Genomic DNA, 22,300 nt, shown 5'->3' on the forward strand with positions numbered 1-22,300 from the left:
AGGTGGAACCCGATCGGCTACACCACCCCCACCTATCGGGTAACGATCGGCTATCACAAATCGGGTATGAATTCCGGTTATGTAACCGAGAGCCTGGTAAGATTTTTGAACGTTGAAAACGTGTGGGTCCCCCCCCCCCCACCCCAAACGGCTAGTTGACCAGATTAAAAAAAAAGCCTTTTACTTGTAAATATATATATGTATACAACCATCTTCAATATATATACATAAAACACATATATTTCTCTCCATTCACCCATAATCAAAGACAAGATCGTGCAGTATGTTTACGCAGCTTGTATATTACACAACAACATGATCATAAAAGGCGATGGCAGAGCAATCTCACCGGTTCACATATTGGACCCGCCGGTCCAACCAGTGTTCGACGATAGCGTCTTAGGTGAGCTACTAAACGAAGACATCCATCATCGTCTTCGTTATGACCTCACCGAACATGTGTGAGCTCAAGACTTGGCATTTCTCGACGATTAGTTTTTTCCCTTAATAATTGTAGTCTTCTTATTTTTATGTATGTTTTTTTTTTGTTTATTATGTATCGCTTTTTTATGTGTTGTGTAATGTTTGTTTAAATTTTAAATAAAATGTTTAAGTTAATAATATATTTATATAGAAAAAAAATTTGAAAATAAATTGAATTTGGGTATTCTATTACCAGTGATTTGGGTAGAAATTGGGTAAAAATTGGGTAGTTATAAATTGAAGGGTTTTGATTGTAAGATGATTTGGGTAAGTTTAGGTATAAAATTTCCCCTTCTTCCTACCTTATATGGCTATATATATTTGAGTCTAGTCTAAGAAACACTAATCTTATGCGAAATACAACAATACCCAATTCTAAAAACAATACGATATGTTGAAGGTAGAATTTATATCAACAATAGATTACAACAGATCCTATTTATAAGAAACCACAATTAGCACAAATACTATTTATAAAAAAGTTGTGTCTGCAAAATACTTTGGTTAGTTCGATATTATACATTACAATACTAGTATAATGCAATCATATTGACACTTAAATAGTAATTTTTATTAATCAGAAGCTAAACACAAGAAACATGTATGGCTAATCTTTACTGGTAAAGTCTTCCCAAAACATTTGTATTCACTAAATTACTGCATTCCCTACATCAGATCATATTCACAACACCAAATACATAGTATGTAATAAGTTTTAATTGATATGAATTTACAGCTCAAATTATCTCGTGAACTCGAGTGTTATATTGAAGTTCACCGAAGATCTACAACATCGAAGTTCATAATCTCGTTCATATAAACATGAGAACAATGTTCATAAATTGGGCTACCGTCATCTGGTTCCTCATGAGGATGAAAACCACGTTGATCACAGTTCCGAATCAGATTTACTCCAGCAGGGTCAGAAAGGTGGAAAATACCATGTGGGCTATATACATATGAGAAACATAGTTAGTAAGCATTAATAGAGGTGCCAAGTTCAATTAATTTACTTGGGTAGAATTGGGTATATATAATGTGAAAAGTGTCAAAAAAAAATAATTTAGCAATAAATAGAACATGTCTGATAGGTCAACGTTAGCATGAAGTGCAAGTTTTTTACATGCATACACCAAATTGTATTTTATGGTGTTGTACATATAGTGGTGTAAAGCAAGGATTGATGATATTCAGATAAAAATAATTAGTTATAGGAAGACCAAGTGAATAGGAAGTTCTGTTGAATAATCCTAAGCAAAGATGCACAGAAGATATTATATCAAATGCCTTAAAAGCCAAAACTTGTAACATAAAGAACAAATGTGATTTCTTCATATTACGAAGGAGAATTGATAACGACATCTGGAACCATTGCCTAAACAGTATTGTAAAACTTGGATTTCTTAGACGAGTAACCGGCGAGCAATCAAGAACCGGACATCAGCCAAGGCGACTAGGCTCTAATCAAACTCAATATTCGGTCAACGGGTCAACCATGGTCAAAATCAATCATAGTCGGATAAATTCGTCAAAACCGGATCAAAATTCTTTACAAAAAAACTTACTTTTCAATACAGATAATTTCTATGTTTTTTAAGTACTATTAACTAATATTAATATATTTGAAGTGTTTGAAGAATTATATTTATGTTTCTAAACAATTATGTTTATGTTTCTGCTCTATTTCAATACAGATAATTTCAAAATTGATTTTTAATACATAAATTCTGATCTGATTAGTCCGGATACTCTTTCCAAGGTCCCCGGACAATCCAATTACGAGTAACATTTTTGCAACTTTGTGCCTAAACATGAGTTGATAATGTTCCTTGAACTGCTTAGCCAAAACGAAACCCAATGGAACTGTACCAGTAAAATGTTTTCACTTTTAACATCATGTATAGACTCTATGCAAGATAGCAGGGGTTGATAGAAATGCACCTGGATTCATCTGTAGGGGCCATTACAATTGCAATTGCTTCTGGAAGCATAATCTGGAAAATAAGCTACAGTTAGGCACTTTTGTAAAGATAGATAGAGGACAAACCATGGTTTCTGAGACAGAAATAGAGATTCATGACAGATGATGGCTCGTTCATTGAATAAGAAAAAAAAAATGTAGTGTGTTTTATTTGTGTACCTGATATGAGTAATGTGTGTGCAGATCAACTGATGACATGAAGCAGCGTTGGGATGGATGCGTCTGCAAGATTTGACATGTTGACCACATCGGGAAATCTCTATAATTATTATTCTATAGATAAGCATAGTGATTGTCTGCAAACCATATCTAGCCACTTACATGAATCCATCCAAGAGGGAATAAAGAACGCTTGTCCTGAACATCGAATATATCTTCTTCATTTAATGTCTGACACTGAAAAGTTGACCAAAGTGCATCAGGAATTAGCTTATCATAGTCAATGCACCAAGTATATTAATTTGGTTCAAAACCAACTACAATAACAAATCACAATGAGATGGCAAAATGAATTGAGACACATTGCACCAACACTTATAAATAACTTCTAATATGTCAAATATCATTACAAAACCTATATGCTTGCATATCTAATCTTAACTTGTTCTATTGAGTGAATTAAATAAATGTTTTAGTATATATGTGATTGAAGGCACTTTGAATGACTTTCAACCTGTTTGACCCATTTGCATTTGAGTGATATCTATAAGCTTAGAGGTAAAAGATAACCCCGATAGCTACCTCTACAACTCTACAAAGCAAAATTGCTCTACAGGTAATAGTGCATTCATGATAAGACTTGAATCTCTATATTTATGTCAATTCCAAAGTTAAAGCCAAGAAATTGATCACCACTGGTTAACGTCCAACTAGAAGCGTGACTATATCTGAACTTCAACAATTACAGTTTGTATTTGTCTTTTGGCTCCAATATCCATAGAAAATAAAAGACAATTTAGTTAGACAAACATGCCTATTCTGTAAGAAAAACTTCATCCAAACATATACACATAGCAAATCGATAGAAATTACAATTAAATAGCTCAATACTAAATAGTTAAGAACTTTTACCGAGTCAGAAGTTGACTCCTGCTTAGGTATAATAAGCGTGGTGATCTGGAAAGTCCTGTTTTTCTACAGTTGAAATACCGAAACATGTAAGATAACAAGATTATAGCCAAAACAGAAAAGAAAAACAACAAAACTACAATACAATTTACCAAAGAACCAGCAAGAACTCCGCATGTTTCCAAGTTTCTTTTAGTATTTTGTTGCGCCAATCTCAAAAAATCTTGCATCATCTTCACAGGCTGCAAAAAATCAGGCAAACCTAATTGTCACGTCTACTGAGAAAAGTAATCAGAAATATTCTTCAACAAATCAATTTGGAATATCCCTCGGAAATAAAACTTACAATATGTAAATGCTGATAGGTATTAGAAGTGGGTGAATCATCTTGGAATGAGTTTGCAGGTCCAGGTCTTGGGTCAGCAACTCGTGATGGAGGAATATGACTATGTTCTGGTTGCAATCTAGCACGCACAGGAGGGGGAGAAGGTTGCCTGATATTTCCAGAAAGAAAAAAATCTTCATCAAACTCTTCCACAACTGGACGTGACCATCTACCATCATCTAAAGAGAGCACTGATTCCATCGTTGATATGTCCACTCCCGAATTTCCATCTTTGACACCAGTGATATCACTTTGCACAGATTGAACTAAGCTGTAAACACAACATATTTATAAACAAATGAGATTCAGAAGTAACTATTAACGAGTATATTCTTAAATGCTACAGATAAGTAAAATAAATTACTCATCATATATACACCAACGTTTTTAATGATACTAACCTCAAATTATCATTTGAATTGAAATCACTATATGTTGGATATTGCACCTGTGTAATACAACATGATTTAGTAACCGAGTTAAAGATTCAATGTAGAATAACATAATAACTTTTACCTTTATCTGGGCACTAGGATTTGACAATTGACCACGAAGACCATTAGGACCTAGAAGAGAATGTCTCGATAAAGTTTCTTGTCTAGGAGTTGGCAGAAGAGATCTGGAAATGAAGTGAGCACATGTTTAATATAGTATATTCCTCCTGAGTCAAAAACTATGAATCTTTTAACTACTCCATGTAGTGTCAATGAGCAATTATACTTAGAATCTAGAATTTTAAAATTCGCATCATTTATGAATATTTGGCAAAAACATAGCCCCCTCTAAATGTAGACCAAATTCCACTTTCTAAATTTATATCTTGAAGCCATAAATTAATCTAAAACAAAGTCAACTTGAAATGCGTGCTTTAATCAGAGAAACACAAAATATAATGATACAAGTTGCCTCCATCTTTTGTAATGAGACACGGATAATGGTATTAATCCATACAAAACGAATAACCTAGTTGGGTACAATATGCAACTCATAACAAGCCAAGTCATAAGAAACGTATTTATTAATCGGATAGACACTCACAGCTTTTGGAACTGCATGTTAATGGAACCAGATTGGTTATTTGGTGTACTCCCAAGGTTCTGGTTCCAGGAGAGCGCACTTTCCCTCTGGTGAAGCTGCACCAACATAAACAGGCGCATAAGAGGTCAAAGAGAAATCAATATCATGGGAAATAACTATAAATAACATTGATGAGTACCAGCAGCTAGTTGTTCATCAAAGATTATACTGAGCAGTAATAATGAAGACAAATTTAATTGTATTTAACTGTACATAAAATCAACCATTCTTACCTGCTTATCATCAGGGCTAAAAGAAAGTGTGTTATTGACAGGAGGCAGTTGAAAAGAAGAATCTCCTGACCTATGTGCGGTTCCTCCATGGCCATTCGTTTGATATTCTTCACTACTAGTATGACACTTGTTTAAGCCATCTACATGACGATCAACTTCTGATTTCAAAGATTCCAGCTCCTCTATCACCACACGTAATTGCTGAAAAAGGGTAAATATGTAACGCCTTGCCATCAAGCAACCAGGCAACAATATGCAGCATAAGACACAGCTAAAAACTAATGAACCGTATTCACCTTCTTGCTATATCTTCGTTCCTCTGAACATAAAGTTAGGTAGTCACGATGAAATCTTATAGTATCCATTACCAAGCTGAAAATTCATACAAAATCAATAGTAAACAGCTAAACATAACAGCAATTAGTAGACAACATTGGCATGAAGTTGCAAAGTGACCATCTTAGATTACCTTGAATATCTTAGAAGCATAACATACAAATCTATAATATTCTTCTCCTCTCGATATATGTGTGCCTGCATACAAGGAATAAAACTGGATACACATTGATAAAATAGCAAACTACCAAAGACTTTACTGGAACATAAAATCTACAGTTTGTAAGCAAGTATTTGATAAACAAGACTCCCACTTCACCCGTCACCAAAGAGGCAAAGATGCATCTAAAATATACTTTTAGTTTGCAAAAAGATGCAAACATGTAAACATAAGGATTTCTACAAAAAGAAAATGATGCAACGATACAGATAGTGTTATCGGTACTTAGAATTTTGTAAAATAATCTTTTTCTTTATGTACCTGCTTATCTCATGACTAGTTGTGAGAGCATGGGGCTGTCCATTGCCACACTAGTAAGTTAGTATTTAGCTTCTCATTCTTGCTTAACAGTCCTCCCATTTGTATAGTAATTTTACCTTTTGTTTTATTTACAAAAGATTACCGGGATAAACCCTATTAATTGATAATAATTATAGATAGATAGTGTTAAGCTCACTTTCTGGGAGGTTAATTTATGATTAAAAAGTAGTTGAGCATGGTCAAATGCATGTTACAAGGTCCCCAATACGGCTTGGGGTAAACAAAAGTTCGGTTGACTCAAAAGAAGCAAAATGCAGGTTGAGTTGTAGGAGGATGCATAAAGTGGTAAAGCTGTTTGGCTCATCTACATTTCTAAATACTGTATAAGATTAAGAATTTCAGCTTTGTATAAATGTGCAATCTTTTGGTGCTTTCAGCCTGTTTTCGCAGCATTTTTCTGTGCTAGCATTTCAGTAATTTGTCCTGCATATTCGTAGACGTACAATAACTAATTCTCACCTTCTGTTGGTCATTTCACCTCGTGAGTAATCATTCAACCTTATGTTTTCAAAAGGTCTTTTCAAAATATGTATATAAGATGAATCAGGTTGGAAATTATGTTATCATGTTATTATAATGTTGATACAATAAGCACAGAACAGCAACAACAATACCAAATGCCACAGATATGCGGAGTAATGGGGTAGTAATCTCTTAGCATCGTAAAAACTTTTCTTATAAAACCACTCCTTTTATGCACAGTATATTCATTCATCACAGTGAACACGTCTTTATAGCTTGTTCTCCACTTTTGGAGGACTTTCTTTTACTTTTGCTACCAATAAAAGTTTAGTGATCAATAACAATTTCCCAGATTCTTGATGTGTACTGTTATTAAGACGTAAATACCCAGGTCCTTGATGTTTTCATTTTCATTTGGATCACTCCATTTTCACTCTTTAAAAGACTTAATCACCGTTATCAATTAAGAATTCAAAATTACATCGCTTGTACTGCGACGACCGCCTAACCGAGGCTCATAGGATGACGTTGTATCTATAACCACATTTTGCACTACACATTACAACCCTAGAAATTTCATTAAATGCTGATACGACTATAGCTATATAGCCTGTCTCCCTATAATACATAAGGAAAAGGAAACGCCCAATACCGCCTTCCACGAGCTTTGGGCTCTAAAGCTCTCCGTGAGAATTGGTTAAGATCTCAAAACTATCAATTGGCCCGATATATTCCTATGAATCATGTAATCTCAGAGTAATCATACGTGGCGGTGTACGTTTCGCACCTCTCCGAGTTCAACTATAATCCCTCAACTAAATTAACAGATAGAAAAATCCAATGCCATTTCACCTTACATAATTAACCCTAGGTAAACTGTAATTAACTAACTTCAAAATTCTAAGACTAAAAAATAGTGTATAGCTAATAGTTAGTTATTTAATTTATTTTAAAAAGTGAGTAAAAAAGAGTAACCTGTTTAAGAAGATTATCGGCGATGCGGTAATAATTGCGAATAGGAATTCGATTATCGACGTCGATCTTCCGAGCCATGGCGTTGATGTTGATCATCGGCGGTCTCATACTTCTTTCGCCGGAGATTTATAACGACGGACGGAAGGACGGAGGGGTGTATTTTGCGACGGGTTTTGAGTTAGTTCTTTCTGGTTAAGTAAACGAAAAACTTTGTTATTCTTTGTTTTGTTTAATTGGGGTTTGGATGACAACACGATGCTAGCAGTAATTCAATCATACTTGAGTATATTTCTTTTACACAAAATTTTTATTTCCATCGTATAAAATATTTTTTGAAGAAATTTCTGAAAAATGTTTTATAATGATTTAATTACATTTTTACACAAATTTTTATCTATATAATATAAAATGTTTTTGAAAAATATTAGAGTAAAGGAAATTATTTTTTAGTTCGTTATTTTTTTCTAAAACATTATGGATCTTATATGTTTTGCTAATAAAATGTTATTAAATGTGTATTATCTTTTTCTAGAAAAATGTTAAACTTCTAATTTTTTCCTTTCAAAATTAAGGTTTCGTTTTTTTTTTTTACTTAGTAATTAATAACTTAATATATACAATCAAATTTCATGTTTATTTTTTGATTTAACAAACAAAAATTACTTATTTTTTATTTAATACATACAAAAATTATTTATACAAACAACCACTTAATACATTCAAAATTTAATAACTAAAAAAAGAAACAGATCCTAAGTGTTCTTTATTAATTAATAAGTTTAAATGAAGATACTAATTTTCAAGGCACCTGGTATCCCGACCATGATTTTGATAACCCGACCAGATTATTAATAACAGTGGGCCCGCTTTTACTCTACCATATATACCATTATAGACATGGGGTCCACACTATTTTGGTTGGGATACACCACCTGAATTTCAATAAGGCCACTAATTTTAATGATCGAGTTTATATAAGCCATTAAGTTTTACGTTAGAGTTCACGTCTATCCTAACTTAACAGTTAAATCTAACTCTAAATAATTAGTTACTTTAGTAAGACATCTACAACCACAAATACAACTAAAATGTCTTTAAAATGCAAGCAACACAAAATAACCACAATGTCAAATCATTGAAAAAAGTTATGGTGAAGTAAAAAATGAAATCCACACAATACTAATTTAAAAATATGAGAGGGAGAACTACTGTGACAAAAGTTATCTGAGAGAGTTTGACCATGTTGAATGTTTAATTGTATGTTGTTTGCTATTGGCACTTTGTTTAAATGAATAAAACTATATTACAGAATTACTTTTGGGTTGAAATTGTTAATTTGTTAGTACATTATAAGTATAGATACATATTTCTGTCACACAGATATATAAACAAAATACATATGTGTTTTTGTGAATAATCATATCCCAAATCACATTTGGAACATCAAAAATTATGCCAAACACCTACTTGAGTTGACCTTCGTTGAAAGCTTAATGGCGCAAAATGTTCCAATCTTCGGTAACTTAAATGTGTAGTGATCAAGCTCTCACCAAAATACTTTGCCCAGAAATGTGGAAGGCAGTTGGAAACCAAAAGAAAAACATCTCCACAGACAAACTTTGAATGAAACTGCAGCGTTTAGTTGAGAAGGAATAGTTCATATACAGTTGTTAAGGTATATTTTGGAATCAAAGAAGAAAACATTACAACAATTTAGAAGTAAAGCATCCGTCTCTTGGGCTTAAAGAGATATCTAGATCGATAAGTTGAGTAGAACACATCTCCTAACAGACGAAATTGCAATGTAGCAAATAAAAGAACCGGAACACCAGCCAAACCAGTCACAGTGATTGGCACCCATTTTAAGTGATTATGGTAAAGTACGAAGAAACTGGCACTAAAGGCCACCATCATGGTCACAATAGAGAGAAAGAGTGTTGTAAGACCAAACATCAACTTCTTGGGTAATGATTCTAAGAAGTCACGCTCAGCATAACGAGATGTGAGGATAGATAAGAACATAAGGACTGAGGCTGATGAGAATATTAAGGAAACGGCATCTGAGATTACAAAAACAATGAGGGATGGTTTATGGCGGAAAAAAGGAATACCATTGTTTTGGTTGTACCCCCCAGGGAGTGTAAAAGCGGCTGCAAATACTATTGTGGCTATGAGGGTGGCAGCCACCATACATTGTGATGCTGTGTTCTTCATCCAATCCTCACCTTTGCTTACTAAGTCTGCGTGCTTCGTGGTGAATAAGTCACGTGGTGTTTTACCATCTCCATTCTTTCTTTGTCTATAATTAGGCGGGATCATCTGCTCTACCTCCTACACACACACATATATCAAGTCATTTTCGTTAATGTGTCAAATACCATGACAATTTCAACCCATTACTTATGATTGGGTCGATTCGGGTTATGTTTTATCTCTAACGGGTTACAAAGTTAAATTAGAAAGAAGAAATTGCTTATGAGGAAAAGGGGTCAAATAGGCAAATGGGTCAAACAGATTAGAGCTGCCCAAAGTGCTTTTACTCATAATAGCCGAATCCCTTTGAATGTTTTTGCTCGACAAAGTTTAATAACATGTAGGCATCCAACTCAGTTACAAACATATGTACAGCGATATATCCTTTATAAGCTTGAAGAGAATTTACCTTGAACCATAGTAACTCTCGCTGCATTTGTAGAGCAACTCCTGACACGTTCTGAAATCGTTTTGGCTTAGCACTCTTCGCAACTAAATGCAACATATTATTTCCCTTTTTGTCTTTAATAGGAGTTATTAGATCTTTCATTGCACCAATCTCATATAGCAAATTATAGATCTTTGCTTGACGACGTTTGACAGCTATGTGAAAAATAGTTTGCCCTTTATCATCTTGTTTCCATATTAGATCAGGATATGACTGAATGAGTTCAATTATAAACTTCGTGTTGCCCATTTTTGCAGCACAAAAAAGTACTCGGGAAGGATAGCCCTTTATAGTATTTCCTTGCTTTAAAGGTGGCCCACGGATTATGTCATCAATCTCGCTCTTAGGCATTATGGCAATTTTTTTCCAAATTAATTTTAGTAGCTGGAGGGCTTCACTGTCTTTTTCAGCATGCCCTAACTTCACATGAAAAACTGCAAATACTGAAAACAACATCAAATATCGTTATGTCACATACTGAAAGTAAAAATGATGGATGAAGTTGGTTATTAGTAGATTACTATATTAAAATACTCATAATAATGAATGACCCGTTGTGTACGAACGTATGATACATGGAACCATAGACAATATAGGTACTAGATAACGCTTCCGTCATCCATATATGAAAGTATATGACTTTCTTTTTATTCTGAGGCCATTAATAGAAGGGCATTTCAGTCCATTTATATGTAAACTGGTCAATTTGATTTATCTCTAACAAAGCAAATGTGTAAAATAAATACTATTAGCCAAAACGAAATGTAAAACGGGCCGAACGATCAAAGAGATTGATAGTTTCCTAAAGTGTATATCAACACATCAAATATACTAAATCAATCAATATATTCAACAAAATTAGATTCTCATGCAATGAAATTATCATTTTTGTAATCATACACAGCCTTATCTACCCAATACCAAATAACTTGTTTTGACTTGTTACTCAACCCGCCCATTTTGCCAACTCTATATTATCTATTTGATGTACTCACAACCATATACTATATTTGTAGCTTATGAAATGATTTTTAAGCAGTAAGGAAGATATAACTAAAAAGAGATCATTGAAACTAATTAATTCAAGTAGAAATCAGTTTGCAGTGTGCAGTTTGGGTAAAGGGTTGTTACCGTGGCAAACTTTTATGAATCAACCAATAAAATTGTGTAACAGAAGATGGGTGTTCCATCTGAACTTGCTTGAATGCCCCGACAGTTATTCTAAGGAGAATCAAGGAGTACAAACAACCGAGTTACAAGGACATCACATAACACCAGAGTGATGTACAAACACAAGAGACACCAAACTAGAAAACATAGAACCCGGCATCCCACACAGCCGCAACCTTCTTAGCAGTTTCTGTTCTCTTGAACTTCAGCGAGCATAGTTTTAACCATACAATCAATATACTTGATCGTAATATATGTTTGAGAGTGTCGTATATCGTTCAAAAACTAAAGTAAAATGAAGCAAATAAAAGAGATTAAAGTGCATATACTTACATGACTTGATGAATCTGATGATAATATGTGGCTTTATTCCTTTAAAAGCTTTAGTCTTCTGAGCCAAAGCTAAGAGAACATCGGTGAGTAATCCCTTCTTGGCGCAAAGTTCGGGTCGATCATTCACTATTTGTAGAGCAACATCTACAATTATGTACAATAAACCATACAGACTTTTAAGGGAAAGCATGATAGTCAAATAAGAAACTCGTAACAAATAAACCTTCACAAAATGAGTTAAAAACTAACATGAAACCTTTACAAAAATTTATTCAAAAAAAAAAAGATATGAAAAGAAAAACAGAAAAGCCACGAGATAATAACAAGAATATGTAAGAACTGCTTACCAAATATATCAGCTTCAACGCATTTTTGTAGAACCCAACCCCGATTCTCATGTGTCCAAAAGTCACCTGACATTTTCTTAGAAATTTTATATAGATACCTTACCATATCAGGTTTTGCAAATAAAGCAGCCATATATAGTGGCATCATTCTATTACTACTAGGTATTTCCGTCACAGCTGGGTTCTTTTTCACCATTGTCGTGACCGTTTTCACATTACCAGCTGCAGCTGCTAAACTGAGGGCAGTATTGTAACTTTTATTCTGTAGCTCAAGATCCTGCTTATCCATCAATTGCACTAACTTTTCCACAAACTCCTCCACTGCCTTGGTGCTTTCTGCTGATGCAGCAATGTGAAGCATTGTTTCATAATTTTCTGTGATAGCAGAACGTATGAGTTCTGGTTGTTGGTCAAGAATGCGTTTAGCAGTGTTCCAGTCTCCTTTGATTGATGCTTCATAAAGCGGAACACCAACTTTGATGTAGTTTTCTCTAGTTCCTTCAAATTAAGCAATTTCAAAAGCAAATTAGTGCTCTCTATTTTGAAGGCAAAGACTTACATTGCACAATGACAAGTTGACAACTATCTATTAGTTACACCAGTTGCTACTACTTTCACCTAAGATAAGTTTTTATCTTCAATATATTAATTTTACATTATAAAAAAACAAAATACATTCTGCTTTTCAAGTTTAACCACTCTAAAATATTATACTTGAAGTATCAATGACAACTGATATACAAATCTACTCACTGCAGCTGCTTCGAACTATTCTTCCCCCCTAGTTGAAACACGTGTCAATACAAGTCGTTGACACCACAGCCGGCTCTAATATTGATAGCGGGTAAGCGATCGCTTTAGGTCCCCAAAAATCCAAGGCCTCAATTTTTCGTATAGTAGGTTTAGTGCGTTTAGATTTTGGGGTAGGTACCATTATATTTTTTGCATTACGGTAACACCCTTATTGGTTATTCTATGAACCTCTACACATTTTTATTACTAGTATTTTAACAACATAAGTTGAACTACTTTTGTTTTGGCTTTATTTGTTTACTTTAATTAGTATGCTAATGAACTAGGCCTCCAAATTTGATCTCTATTAAGGCCACCAAAAACCTTAAGCCGACACTGGTTGACACTAAATTAAATCTTTCAACTCTTCATCTTTTTGAGCATATTCACACACATATGAGTGTGTGAAGAAGTAAGTGTAGACATATTGCTTAAAGCTCCACACTCTATGTACCGATAAACTTGTTCGATCATACTATTTTAAAACTAAACCCTTTTTTAACAGCAAAAAGCATCACACCCATTAGTCCATTACAAACCTTAATATAAGCCCTGATTGGTCGGATGGATACGAATTTCCACACTTTTAAGTGCGAACTTATCCCAATCTTTTTATTATTGTTTTCGATCATTATTTGCATACATTTTTTAGTGGGAAACTTTCTTAAATTTACACACTTTGAATCTCTTTGCAGCACTTAAAAAAAAAATATCAGTTTTGATGTGTCTGCATAAACTAACATCATACTGATGACTGCAGACAATAACTAACTAGTAAGACATAAGGTATAAGTAAATATTAAGCTATATAAATGAAGTAAAACTGTAAATTTCCATGCTAGTTGACTTGAAATAAAATACCTTCAAGCAGATCTGAATGAGGTAGATTGGGTGGAGGTGGCATTGCTGGTGGAATCGGTGGTGGCGGTCCCATCGCTACGACAGTATAATTCTGCTGCGGCTGTTGGTACTGTTGCTGGTTCATTTCTTCAGCTGCTGGCTTATAAACTACACAGCAAATGTCATCATATATATAAATTATAGATAGATATAGTAATAAGGATAATAAAGCGTTCAATAAACAACAGCAAAATGAAGTTATGGTTATTTGAACATACCTGAATGAGATTGTTCAAGTAATCCCTTCAAGACTGAGAAGGAAGTTTTTGTTTGTTTTTATGTTTTTTTGTGTTATATGAATGGAATGGAGAGAGCTGAGATGAATGTCTTGATGTTATTTAAGTCAACGTCAACATAGATTGAATATTTAAAGACATTTGCCTTACTTTATTAAAGGCAATACTACTTCAACAATTAAAGTATAAAATAAAGGAATATTTCCATGTATACAAGGAATAATTACATCTATCCTAAAACATACTAGTAAAAAAGTACGTATTTTATATATAAATCTTACTAGAATGGAAAAGGATAAAGATGTTTTTTTTTTCTTTTTAAAGACCATTAGAGTGAAGGTTTTGGTTAAAACCATGTTAAAATTTGACTTGTCATGTGACGTTTACTAAAAGATGTTAATTATATGCCTTATCATAGAGTGTAGATGCCAAATTATGCAAAAAACCATTTTTTTTTAAACAAATTACGGCTTAGAATTAAGGACGAGACAAATAAAAATTTAAAATCCATCATGTCTACAACATATGTTTACTTCGTCAAGATACAACTTGGATTTTTAATTTAAAAGTTATTATCGAATTTCATCATAGCCCATTTTCATATCCAGTTTTAGCAACATAAATAAATAAGTTACTGGGCAACATAAATCGGTTTCCGGCAACGAAATTATATAACATAATCCGGGATTCCGACAATACTACCACAAATCACAACAAATCGAATTCCATCAGTACATCAATGACTTTTACAATGCTGTGTGCGGGCATATGACTAGTAAAATATAATTGATAATGAAAATTGTATAAATCTGTTATTGAAGTCAAATTCTAATTGTAATTCTGAAAAATAATAAAATATACACTATTTATATCGAGGATAAACAAATAACAAATGATGGTTTGGTATTTTATATAATAAAAACAAGATTATATTTGTGCGGACAATATTCAGTTTATAAAATAAACAAAACAACATTATATTTATAGCTTGAGGATCTTTAGATATCTTTAGTTGCAGAAATCAGTCGTTTATGTCCTCAAAACAAACAACTTAAAGTACACCTAAGATTCTGCATCCAGGAGAGTGCACTTTCCTTTTGGTGAAGCTGCACAAACATAAAAAGGCGCATATGAGGACATAGACAAAATTAATATCCCCGGAATTACTTGTAAATAACATTGGTGAGTACAAGCAGCTCATTGTTCATCAAGATCATAGTGAGTAGTAATATGATATGAATCGACTTATAAGGTAGAGATGTGAAGTGTCATTATTTAATAGTTAATCTATTAATTATAGTAATTTCTAGTTGACCAAGTTTAGGATTAGACAACTTGGTTAAATAAGACCGTTACGCCACAGTTTTTATGTCAATACTTATATCATTGTTCCAAGGAACTAGGGGCTAGGGCTAATGGGGCTTTAATCGGCACTATCTTTAATCATACAACTTTTACTTCTAGTTATCATTCTTTTCTGTTATAATCGGCTTGTTACGTATCATAATAATCATGACAAAAAGTAATGGTATTTAACTATACGTGAAATCAACCATTCTTACCTGCTTATCATCAGAGCCAAAAGAAATTGTAATATTGACAGCAGGTGGTAGAGAAGAAGAATCCCCTGACCTATGTGGGATTCCTCCATGGCCATTTGGTTGATATTCTTTGCTTCTAATATGACACTTGTTTAAGCCAGCTACTAATTGATGATCAACTGCTGGTTTCAAAAATTCCAGTTCATTTAACACCAGATGTAATTGCTGAAAAAAGGGTAAATTAGTAACGCCTTGCGGTCAAACTTTACCAAGCAATAACATAGACACACAACTAAAAGTAATGAACCATATTCACCTTCTTGGTATATGCTCGTTCCTTTGAACATAAAAGTTGGTAGTCACTATGAAATCTTATAGTTTCAAGTATCAAGCTGAAAATTAAAAAAAAATCGGTAGTAAACATAACAGCAATTAGTAGACAACATTGGCGTTAAGTTACAAAGTGACTTTCTTAAATTACCTTGAATATTTTAGAAGCGTAACATACAAATCTACAATATTCTTTTCTTCTCGATATATGTCTGCCTGCATGTGAAAAATACAGCAAACTACAAAAGATTAGACACTGGTTTACTGGAACATAAACCTACAGTTTGCAAGCAAGTATATGTACACTTGATAAAGAAGACTGACCAAAGATGCATCTAAAATGATACAATGATACAAATAATGTTAGCGGAACTTTTATTTTTTTGAACGACAAATTTTGATCACAGACGGACCACTGGAGACTGGAGTTTTATTGTGGCATTGTGCCACCAAATGGAACAAGTCGATCATCTCCCCACTAAGCAATAATGACTATACATAAATTATGAAAGAAACTTAATAAATCTCATAAAACCTCCTTTATAGGATTCGAACCTTAGACCTTATGGCTCCTAGGCCTTATCCCACCACCAAGATGCCACTAGGGTATTAAGCCATTAGCACGATAAGCGGTATTTAATATTTGTAAAATAGAGTTTTTTTCTTTATGTACTTGTTTATCACATGGCTAGTTGCGCGAGCATGGGGTTGTGCATTGCCACGCTAGTAAAATATGCATATAAGATGGATCAGGATGGAAAACCGATACAATACAATAATCACAGAATGATAACAATACCGGATGCCACAGGTAAGTTAAAATTTTTTCTTAAAAACCACTTATTATATAGACAAAATACTTTTCAAGAAAACGTAAATTACTACATTCTAATATAACCCTAAAGTTGTTGGATAAATCGGTTAACATCTCAAAATTCTCATTTGGCCCGATATCCCCCTATGAATCCTGTAATTCAATTTCCCATTCAACTCATAGAATTATCACCTTACATAATGAACCCCTAAACAGTTATTAATTAACTTAAAACCCTGAGTTAATTTGCAATCATTGTATAGGTAATCCTTATATAATACGTATATAATAAAGAGTGAGTGAGTAACGAAGAAGAGAGACCTTTTAAAGAAAATTATCGGCGACTCGGTAATAATTGCGAAGAGGAATTCGATCATCGACGTTGATGTTGTTCGGTTTTCCAGCTGGCGTTCGCATACTTCTTTCGCCGGAGATTAATAACGACGGACGGAAGGACGGACGGACGGGTGTAATTTGCGAAGGATTTTGAGTTATTAATTCTTTCTAAGTCAAGTGATTAAACAAAATCTCTATTAATCTTTCGCCGGATATTAAGTAAGCACACCGACTTGGTTCTTTCCGGTTAAGTAAACAAAAATTTTTATTATTCTTCATTTGTTACTTGGGTTGGATTACAACACTATCTTGTTCATAGTAGTTTGATTATACTTTGATGAAATTCCAAAAAAGGTTTTTTCAAGGAGTTTACTTTTCTAATGTAAAAGCATCCATATTGGTCGAGCCATTCAATGACTTTTTTCTTTTATAACATTTTTTTTTTTTCATGAAACACAACATCCGGGAAACCTTGCTGTATAATGGTGAAACCTTATACGTACCCCTAGACAATGAGATGTTGCTTATAGGCTGTTACAAGTATTCGGAAGAAAAAACACCGAGACTTAACATCCCTAAGGATCGAACTCAAGACCTTGGGTAAAACCTCGGAATGTTTATAACATGTTAATGACTTTTTTTTTAATTCTACTTTTTTTTCTAATAAAGACAATAATTAAGACATACAGTATTTTTTTCAACAAATTAAAATGTGATAAAATAATATTGAATTTGGGCTCATTAGATTTGTTTTATGAGATGTTTTCGATTATAAATTTTGCTTTAAAAATATTAAAATTAAGTGTTATTATGAAACAAACTAGATTATTATCCAATTTTAATTAGGGTGGAAAACATATCAATGTTGGATTGTGTAGTGGGGTTTCTGTATATAATATATATAAATTCGTATTAATCCAATGTTGTAACCTCTCTATATCTTTTGTTATCTTAATCTTAATCTTAATATATACTATAAGACAGTTGAACTAATGACTTAAACCAATCAAATCGTTTAATTTAATCAAATTGACTTTCGCTTATGTCATCATTTAATTTAAATATAAATTAAAATCCTTATAATCATTATCCATATATATTATTATATTAGTATTTGTCGAAAAAATCTCATTTATTTACACTTTTTTTTCTATCGATAATTTACACTTATTAGCCCTGATACTTAATTTATATTTATTTTTTGTCATCAGCTTGAGACGATTTTTTAAGAAGTTTGTAAATACTTAGTTAAATAATAAAAATTAAACATAAGAAATATTATCTACAAAAAAATATTTTAAAAGACGAAATACAATATATGTGTTTAATGTTCTATAAGTATATTCTTTTAAACTTGTTTTTACAAAATCAAAAAATTATCTCAAAAATTATTTTAACTTGTTCGTGTTATGAGCATTCATTATGATCAAAGACATATACTTGAATATCAAGTACAAAATCACAAGTATATTTATATTTAATTCTTAATTAGCATTCATAATAATATCACATTATGAGTACAACTGGTTTTACAAAATTCTATAATAGAGGGATGATTGTAGCATGCGCCTTGTGGAAGAACTACGACAAACAATTTCATCAATATGTCTCAGCTAATAATGACAGTGATGAATCTGTGATTATTATAACACTTGGACCAGTGTATCTTCAAAATTAAAAGTTTTTATGACTTAAATGTATGAAAATCTAATATTGATAATATCGTAAGCCACGTGTCCAGTGTTGGACACAGGTCTAAAATCAAGATAGATATTATGCAAAAAAATATTCGTTATTTATAAATTAATGATTTTAAATAGAATTTAAGTGTAAAGTGGTGATTGAAACCAAAACATGTAAATTAGTTTAAACATGTATTGATTTAATTACAACATTACAAAAAAAAAAAAACCGGTAAATGAGTTTAAACTTTTAATTATAACCCTTAAATCAAAATAGGAAGGGGATTCCCTCAAATTCCCCCAACTTGACTAGTCAAGTTGGTAGGATCTTGACCCTTGATTGAAAATCAAGGGCCAAGATTTAAAGTTAATGATTGAATCTTAGTCCTTGATTTTCAATCAAGGGTCAAGATCCTCCCAAGTCAAGTTGGGAGAACTTGAGGGAATACTCATCCATCAAAATAATAGTATCATTACCAAATTTATTATTAAATAAATACAACATTAGTCATTTTACTTTATAAACCATTCTTTCAAAAATAATAACAAATGTTGTAAATTAGGGGGTGTTTGGTATTACTTTTATAGAACAAATTTTGCGTTTTCAAAATAAATTATGCGTTTCCAAAACTGCGTCTTGAAAAAACTTGTAGGTACATGCTTCTTCGAAACTGCATTTTCATAGCAAATAATCACTTTTTGATACAAACAGTTTTTTAGATTATCTGCGTTTTACAAACTCAATAATCAAATAATCACTTCAAAACGTAAACACAACCACCTTCTTATACAAATCGAAATGTAATTAACCTGAGGCAACATATCTGTTATATTAATAAAATAAAATTGTTTTTAGAAGATATTTTTAGAAAAAAACCTATGTGGCAAGCTAACATCCTATTCTTAAGTTACCTTTTAAAAAATTATGACATCATGTGTTTTAATTTTTCTTTTTCTTTTTTATTTTTTAATATTCTACTTATCTTTTCACATTTCAAATGTATCTATAATATTTTTATTCATAGAAATCTATTGATTGAAAATTGGTAAGGTTTTTTTAATATTTGTTTCATGTTACCTTCATTTATATTCATAATAGATTTCATTCATATACAAACTCGGTTCATTGTTATAAATAGTAAGAGAAAAATTATGTTGTTTTTAATTGGCTATAAATGTTCTATTCGAAGTAGTTTATTTTTTCTTGGGTTTGTTTACTTATTCTAAACATTAAAATTTTCATTTCGGTTTTGTGTAATTTTGATTTGATTTAATATTTCTAAGACTCATTTGCTATAAGGTTTATCTTTCTCATTTAACTTGCTAGATTTGAATGTTTATCCTTCAAAAGTGTTTATAACATTTTCATATAACTTTCTTTTAAAATTATTAGAAAAGATGGTTAGTCTCCTAGAGGTGTCAACGGCAACCGATTTACTCAATATTAGGTCTATTTGGATTACACATTTACACGAACGAATCAAGAAATTATTAACAAAAGTTTTATTGAAATCCCGGGTTGCTTAGCTAGTGATCATAGGAGTAGTCTTGTTATGAGTTGAGCTCACGTGCCTAAAAATAATATCTTCAAACATTAGTTCTTCAAACTATGCATCGATGTCACGTATATTGTATTTGATTAAAAGATTAATATGTATTTGATTATTAATAAAGTAATGATAATATCTTTTTATTTATTAGATAGATATTTTTAAAATTATTTAATTAGTTGGATATTTGAGATAAACATGAGTTTTATTATTTATTTTTTATTTTAATAAAATTATCCTTTTAATAAAAAGGTTTAAAAGTGTAAATTGATTATGAAAAACAAAAAAGTGTAAAATATATTAGGACATGTGCTAATTTAATTAAATTTGAGAAATTAAGAATAATAATTGGTTAATTGAGGTTAATGTCTTTTAGTATCCTACTAGATTTTGACTCGTGTCAAATACACGGATTATTTATGACATATTAAAGATAAAATTAAATGTGTGTAATTTAAGAAAAACAATAACAAACCAATAAATTTAAATATAAAGAATTTAATTAAAGTTATGAAAGGACAAACCGGTAAAATTGAAATATAAAGAATGTAATGAAAATCAAAATAACAGAATGTAATACTAGAACATTGACAAAAGCATTTAACTTATTCTTTTATCAATATCATGTCAAAGCTTGTTGTCTATTTTCTTAACCATATAATTAAAAAACTTCTTGTAGTTTTTGTTGTTGTATTTTTCATGAAAGTTTTAGATTGTATAGTTAGATATATTGTTTTTTTTATATATATAATCATTGATAATTTGATAAGTTATAATTAAAAATAACTTAAATAAGTAATAATTATAGTTTGATGAAAACTAATTATAACCCTGATATGTCTCAATTTATACATGTTTTCCTCATACAAATTGGACGTTTTGTACTCGTTTTATAGCCGTTTATACTTGTCTTGTGGTGCGTTATGGTGTTTGCTAGTGGTTTCAGGGCTACAACAGGTACATTGCTCATAAATGGTAGAAAATAGCTCAGAAATGGTCCATATGCATAAACGGGTGAGCCTTGAAGAAAAATGAAGCTGAAATACCAAAATCTGGCAGAAATCGCGCGCGATTTGGAGCACTCGCGACGCGATACGGTAGAAAACTCAAATCGCGACGCAATTCTAGCACATCGCGACGCGACAAAAAGTTCTGTGCAAAACTGGTCCAAAACCTCCGCTCCCCGCGGTGCGATAAAGTGGCTCGTGGCGCGACTCGGCGATGGACTGGCAGATTTTCTCTCTCCTGGGGTATAAATACCTGCACCCACTCAACCCTAAACCTAATCTTGGACACTTGAGCATACATACTTAACTTGCAGCTGTTTTTGAAGAGTTTTTCACTACTCCAACATCTTTTGAAGACTTTAAGATTATTCTTGGCTATTATTACTTATTGTAGCTTGATTGTAACCTTGATTTGGATCATTACCTCATATTTGTTACATTATGTCTTCCTTTTTATTTCTATCTTTAGCTCTTAACATTATGAGTAGCTAAATCTTTATACATCGATGAAGATGAAGTGAAACAATTAGTTATGGTTGCATAATATTTTGAATTCAAGTTGGTTTTACTTAACATTTTATCAAGATCTTATTGAAGTGATTTCTTCTACTTAAACTTGTGTTTTTAGTGATTTTTGTGTTCTTCGATAGTGGTACTAGTTGAATGCAAGTATTATTTTAGTTGTTTGTCTATGAATAACTCTTGCTAGGTCATGGTATGATAGTAAAGAATACAAGTCTAATAGACATTCCTTTGTTAAGTAGATTTAACGGTTGGTGGTACCACGTTTCTTTCACAAAGATAAAATTGTTATTTAAAATAATCAAGCAAACTAGTTTGTTCAAAGAATTGTAATAGGGTTGGTGGTACCACTTGTTGCAAGAAATTGAGTTGATTAGGTGATTGAGTAGATTTTACAAACGTTGTGCACCCGTTTGTGTTTTTGACTTGTCACGATTATTATCACCAACAAAGATGAATTTTGAGCTTAAATGATATGCAACCTAGACTTTTTGTGTA

The 22,300-nt window shown here is 32.2% G+C and overlaps 2 protein-coding genes and 1 long non-coding RNA gene across 3 annotated transcripts; all 3 read right to left on the reverse strand.

The window, feature by feature from the left end:
- Nucleotides 1-1,096: 1,096 nt before the first annotated feature.
- LOC122580269 (AMSH-like ubiquitin thioesterase 3) lies at nucleotides 1,097-7,790 on the reverse strand. The gene is made up of 14 exons (XM_043752546.1): nucleotides 7,542-7,790; nucleotides 5,697-5,761; nucleotides 5,524-5,599; nucleotides 5,228-5,428; nucleotides 4,956-5,050; nucleotides 4,434-4,536; nucleotides 4,319-4,365; nucleotides 3,879-4,188; nucleotides 3,685-3,774; nucleotides 3,536-3,598; nucleotides 2,786-2,860; nucleotides 2,624-2,686; nucleotides 2,425-2,477; nucleotides 1,097-1,432 (listed from the first exon to the last, which is right to left on the reverse strand). The coding sequence occupies exons 1-14, from the start codon at nucleotides 7,647-7,649 to the stop codon at nucleotides 1,258-1,260; spliced, it is 1,524 nt and encodes a 507-aa protein (XP_043608481.1). The 5' UTR covers nucleotides 7,650-7,790; the 3' UTR covers nucleotides 1,097-1,257.
- Nucleotides 7,791-9,159: 1,369 nt separating this feature from the next.
- On the reverse strand, nucleotides 9,160-14,104 carry LOC122579982 (ankyrin repeat-containing protein At5g02620-like). The gene is made up of 6 exons (XM_043752248.1): nucleotides 14,003-14,104; nucleotides 13,746-13,892; nucleotides 12,093-12,590; nucleotides 11,746-11,889; nucleotides 10,204-10,685; nucleotides 9,160-9,872 (listed from the first exon to the last, which is right to left on the reverse strand). The coding sequence occupies exons 2-6, from the start codon at nucleotides 13,867-13,869 to the stop codon at nucleotides 9,255-9,257; spliced, it is 1,866 nt and encodes a 621-aa protein (XP_043608183.1). The 5' UTR covers nucleotides 13,870-13,892; nucleotides 14,003-14,104; the 3' UTR covers nucleotides 9,160-9,254.
- Nucleotides 14,105-14,858: 754 nt separating this feature from the next.
- On the reverse strand, nucleotides 14,859-17,416 carry LOC122580056. Its single transcript, XR_006320732.1, has 5 exons — nucleotides 17,027-17,416; nucleotides 16,043-16,107; nucleotides 15,878-15,953; nucleotides 15,583-15,786; nucleotides 14,859-15,126 (listed from the first exon to the last, which is right to left on the reverse strand). It is a non-coding gene; the product is annotated as an uncharacterized LOC122580056 (long non-coding RNA).
- Between the last annotated feature and the right edge of the window lie 4,884 nt (nucleotides 17,417-22,300).

The sequence above is a fragment of the Erigeron canadensis genome, chromosome 8 (genome assembly GCF_010389155.1).
Source record: "Erigeron canadensis isolate Cc75 chromosome 8, C_canadensis_v1, whole genome shotgun sequence".
NCBI classification, from domain to species: domain Eukaryota; kingdom Viridiplantae; phylum Streptophyta; class Magnoliopsida; order Asterales; family Asteraceae; genus Erigeron; species Erigeron canadensis.

Bases quoted from the DNA above. Each gene is read 5' to 3' on its own strand.
- LOC122580269 (XM_043752546.1), bottom strand. From the start codon at position 7,649: ATGAGACCGCCGATGATCAACATCAACGCCATGGCTCGGAAGATCGAC. The intron at 4,366-4,433 runs GTAAAAGTTATT...TGTATTACACAG, and splicing joins ATCCTAGTGCCCAGATAAAG to GTGCAATATCCAACATATAG. The intron at 1,433-2,424 runs GTGCATTTCTAT...ATATGTATATAG, and splicing joins GCCCCTACAGATGAATCCAG to CCCACATGGTATTTTCCACC.
- LOC122579982 (XM_043752248.1), bottom strand. From the start codon at position 13,869: ATGAACCAGCAACAGTACCAACAGCCGCAGCAGAATTATACTGTCGTA. The intron at 12,591-13,745 runs GTATTTTATTTC...CTTAATTTGAAG, and splicing joins TCATTCAGATCTGCTTGAAG to GAACTAGAGAAAACTACATC. The intron at 10,686-11,745 runs GTAAGTATATGC...TGTTGTTTTCAG, and splicing joins CATCAGATTCATCAAGTCAT to TATTTGCAGTTTTTCATGTG.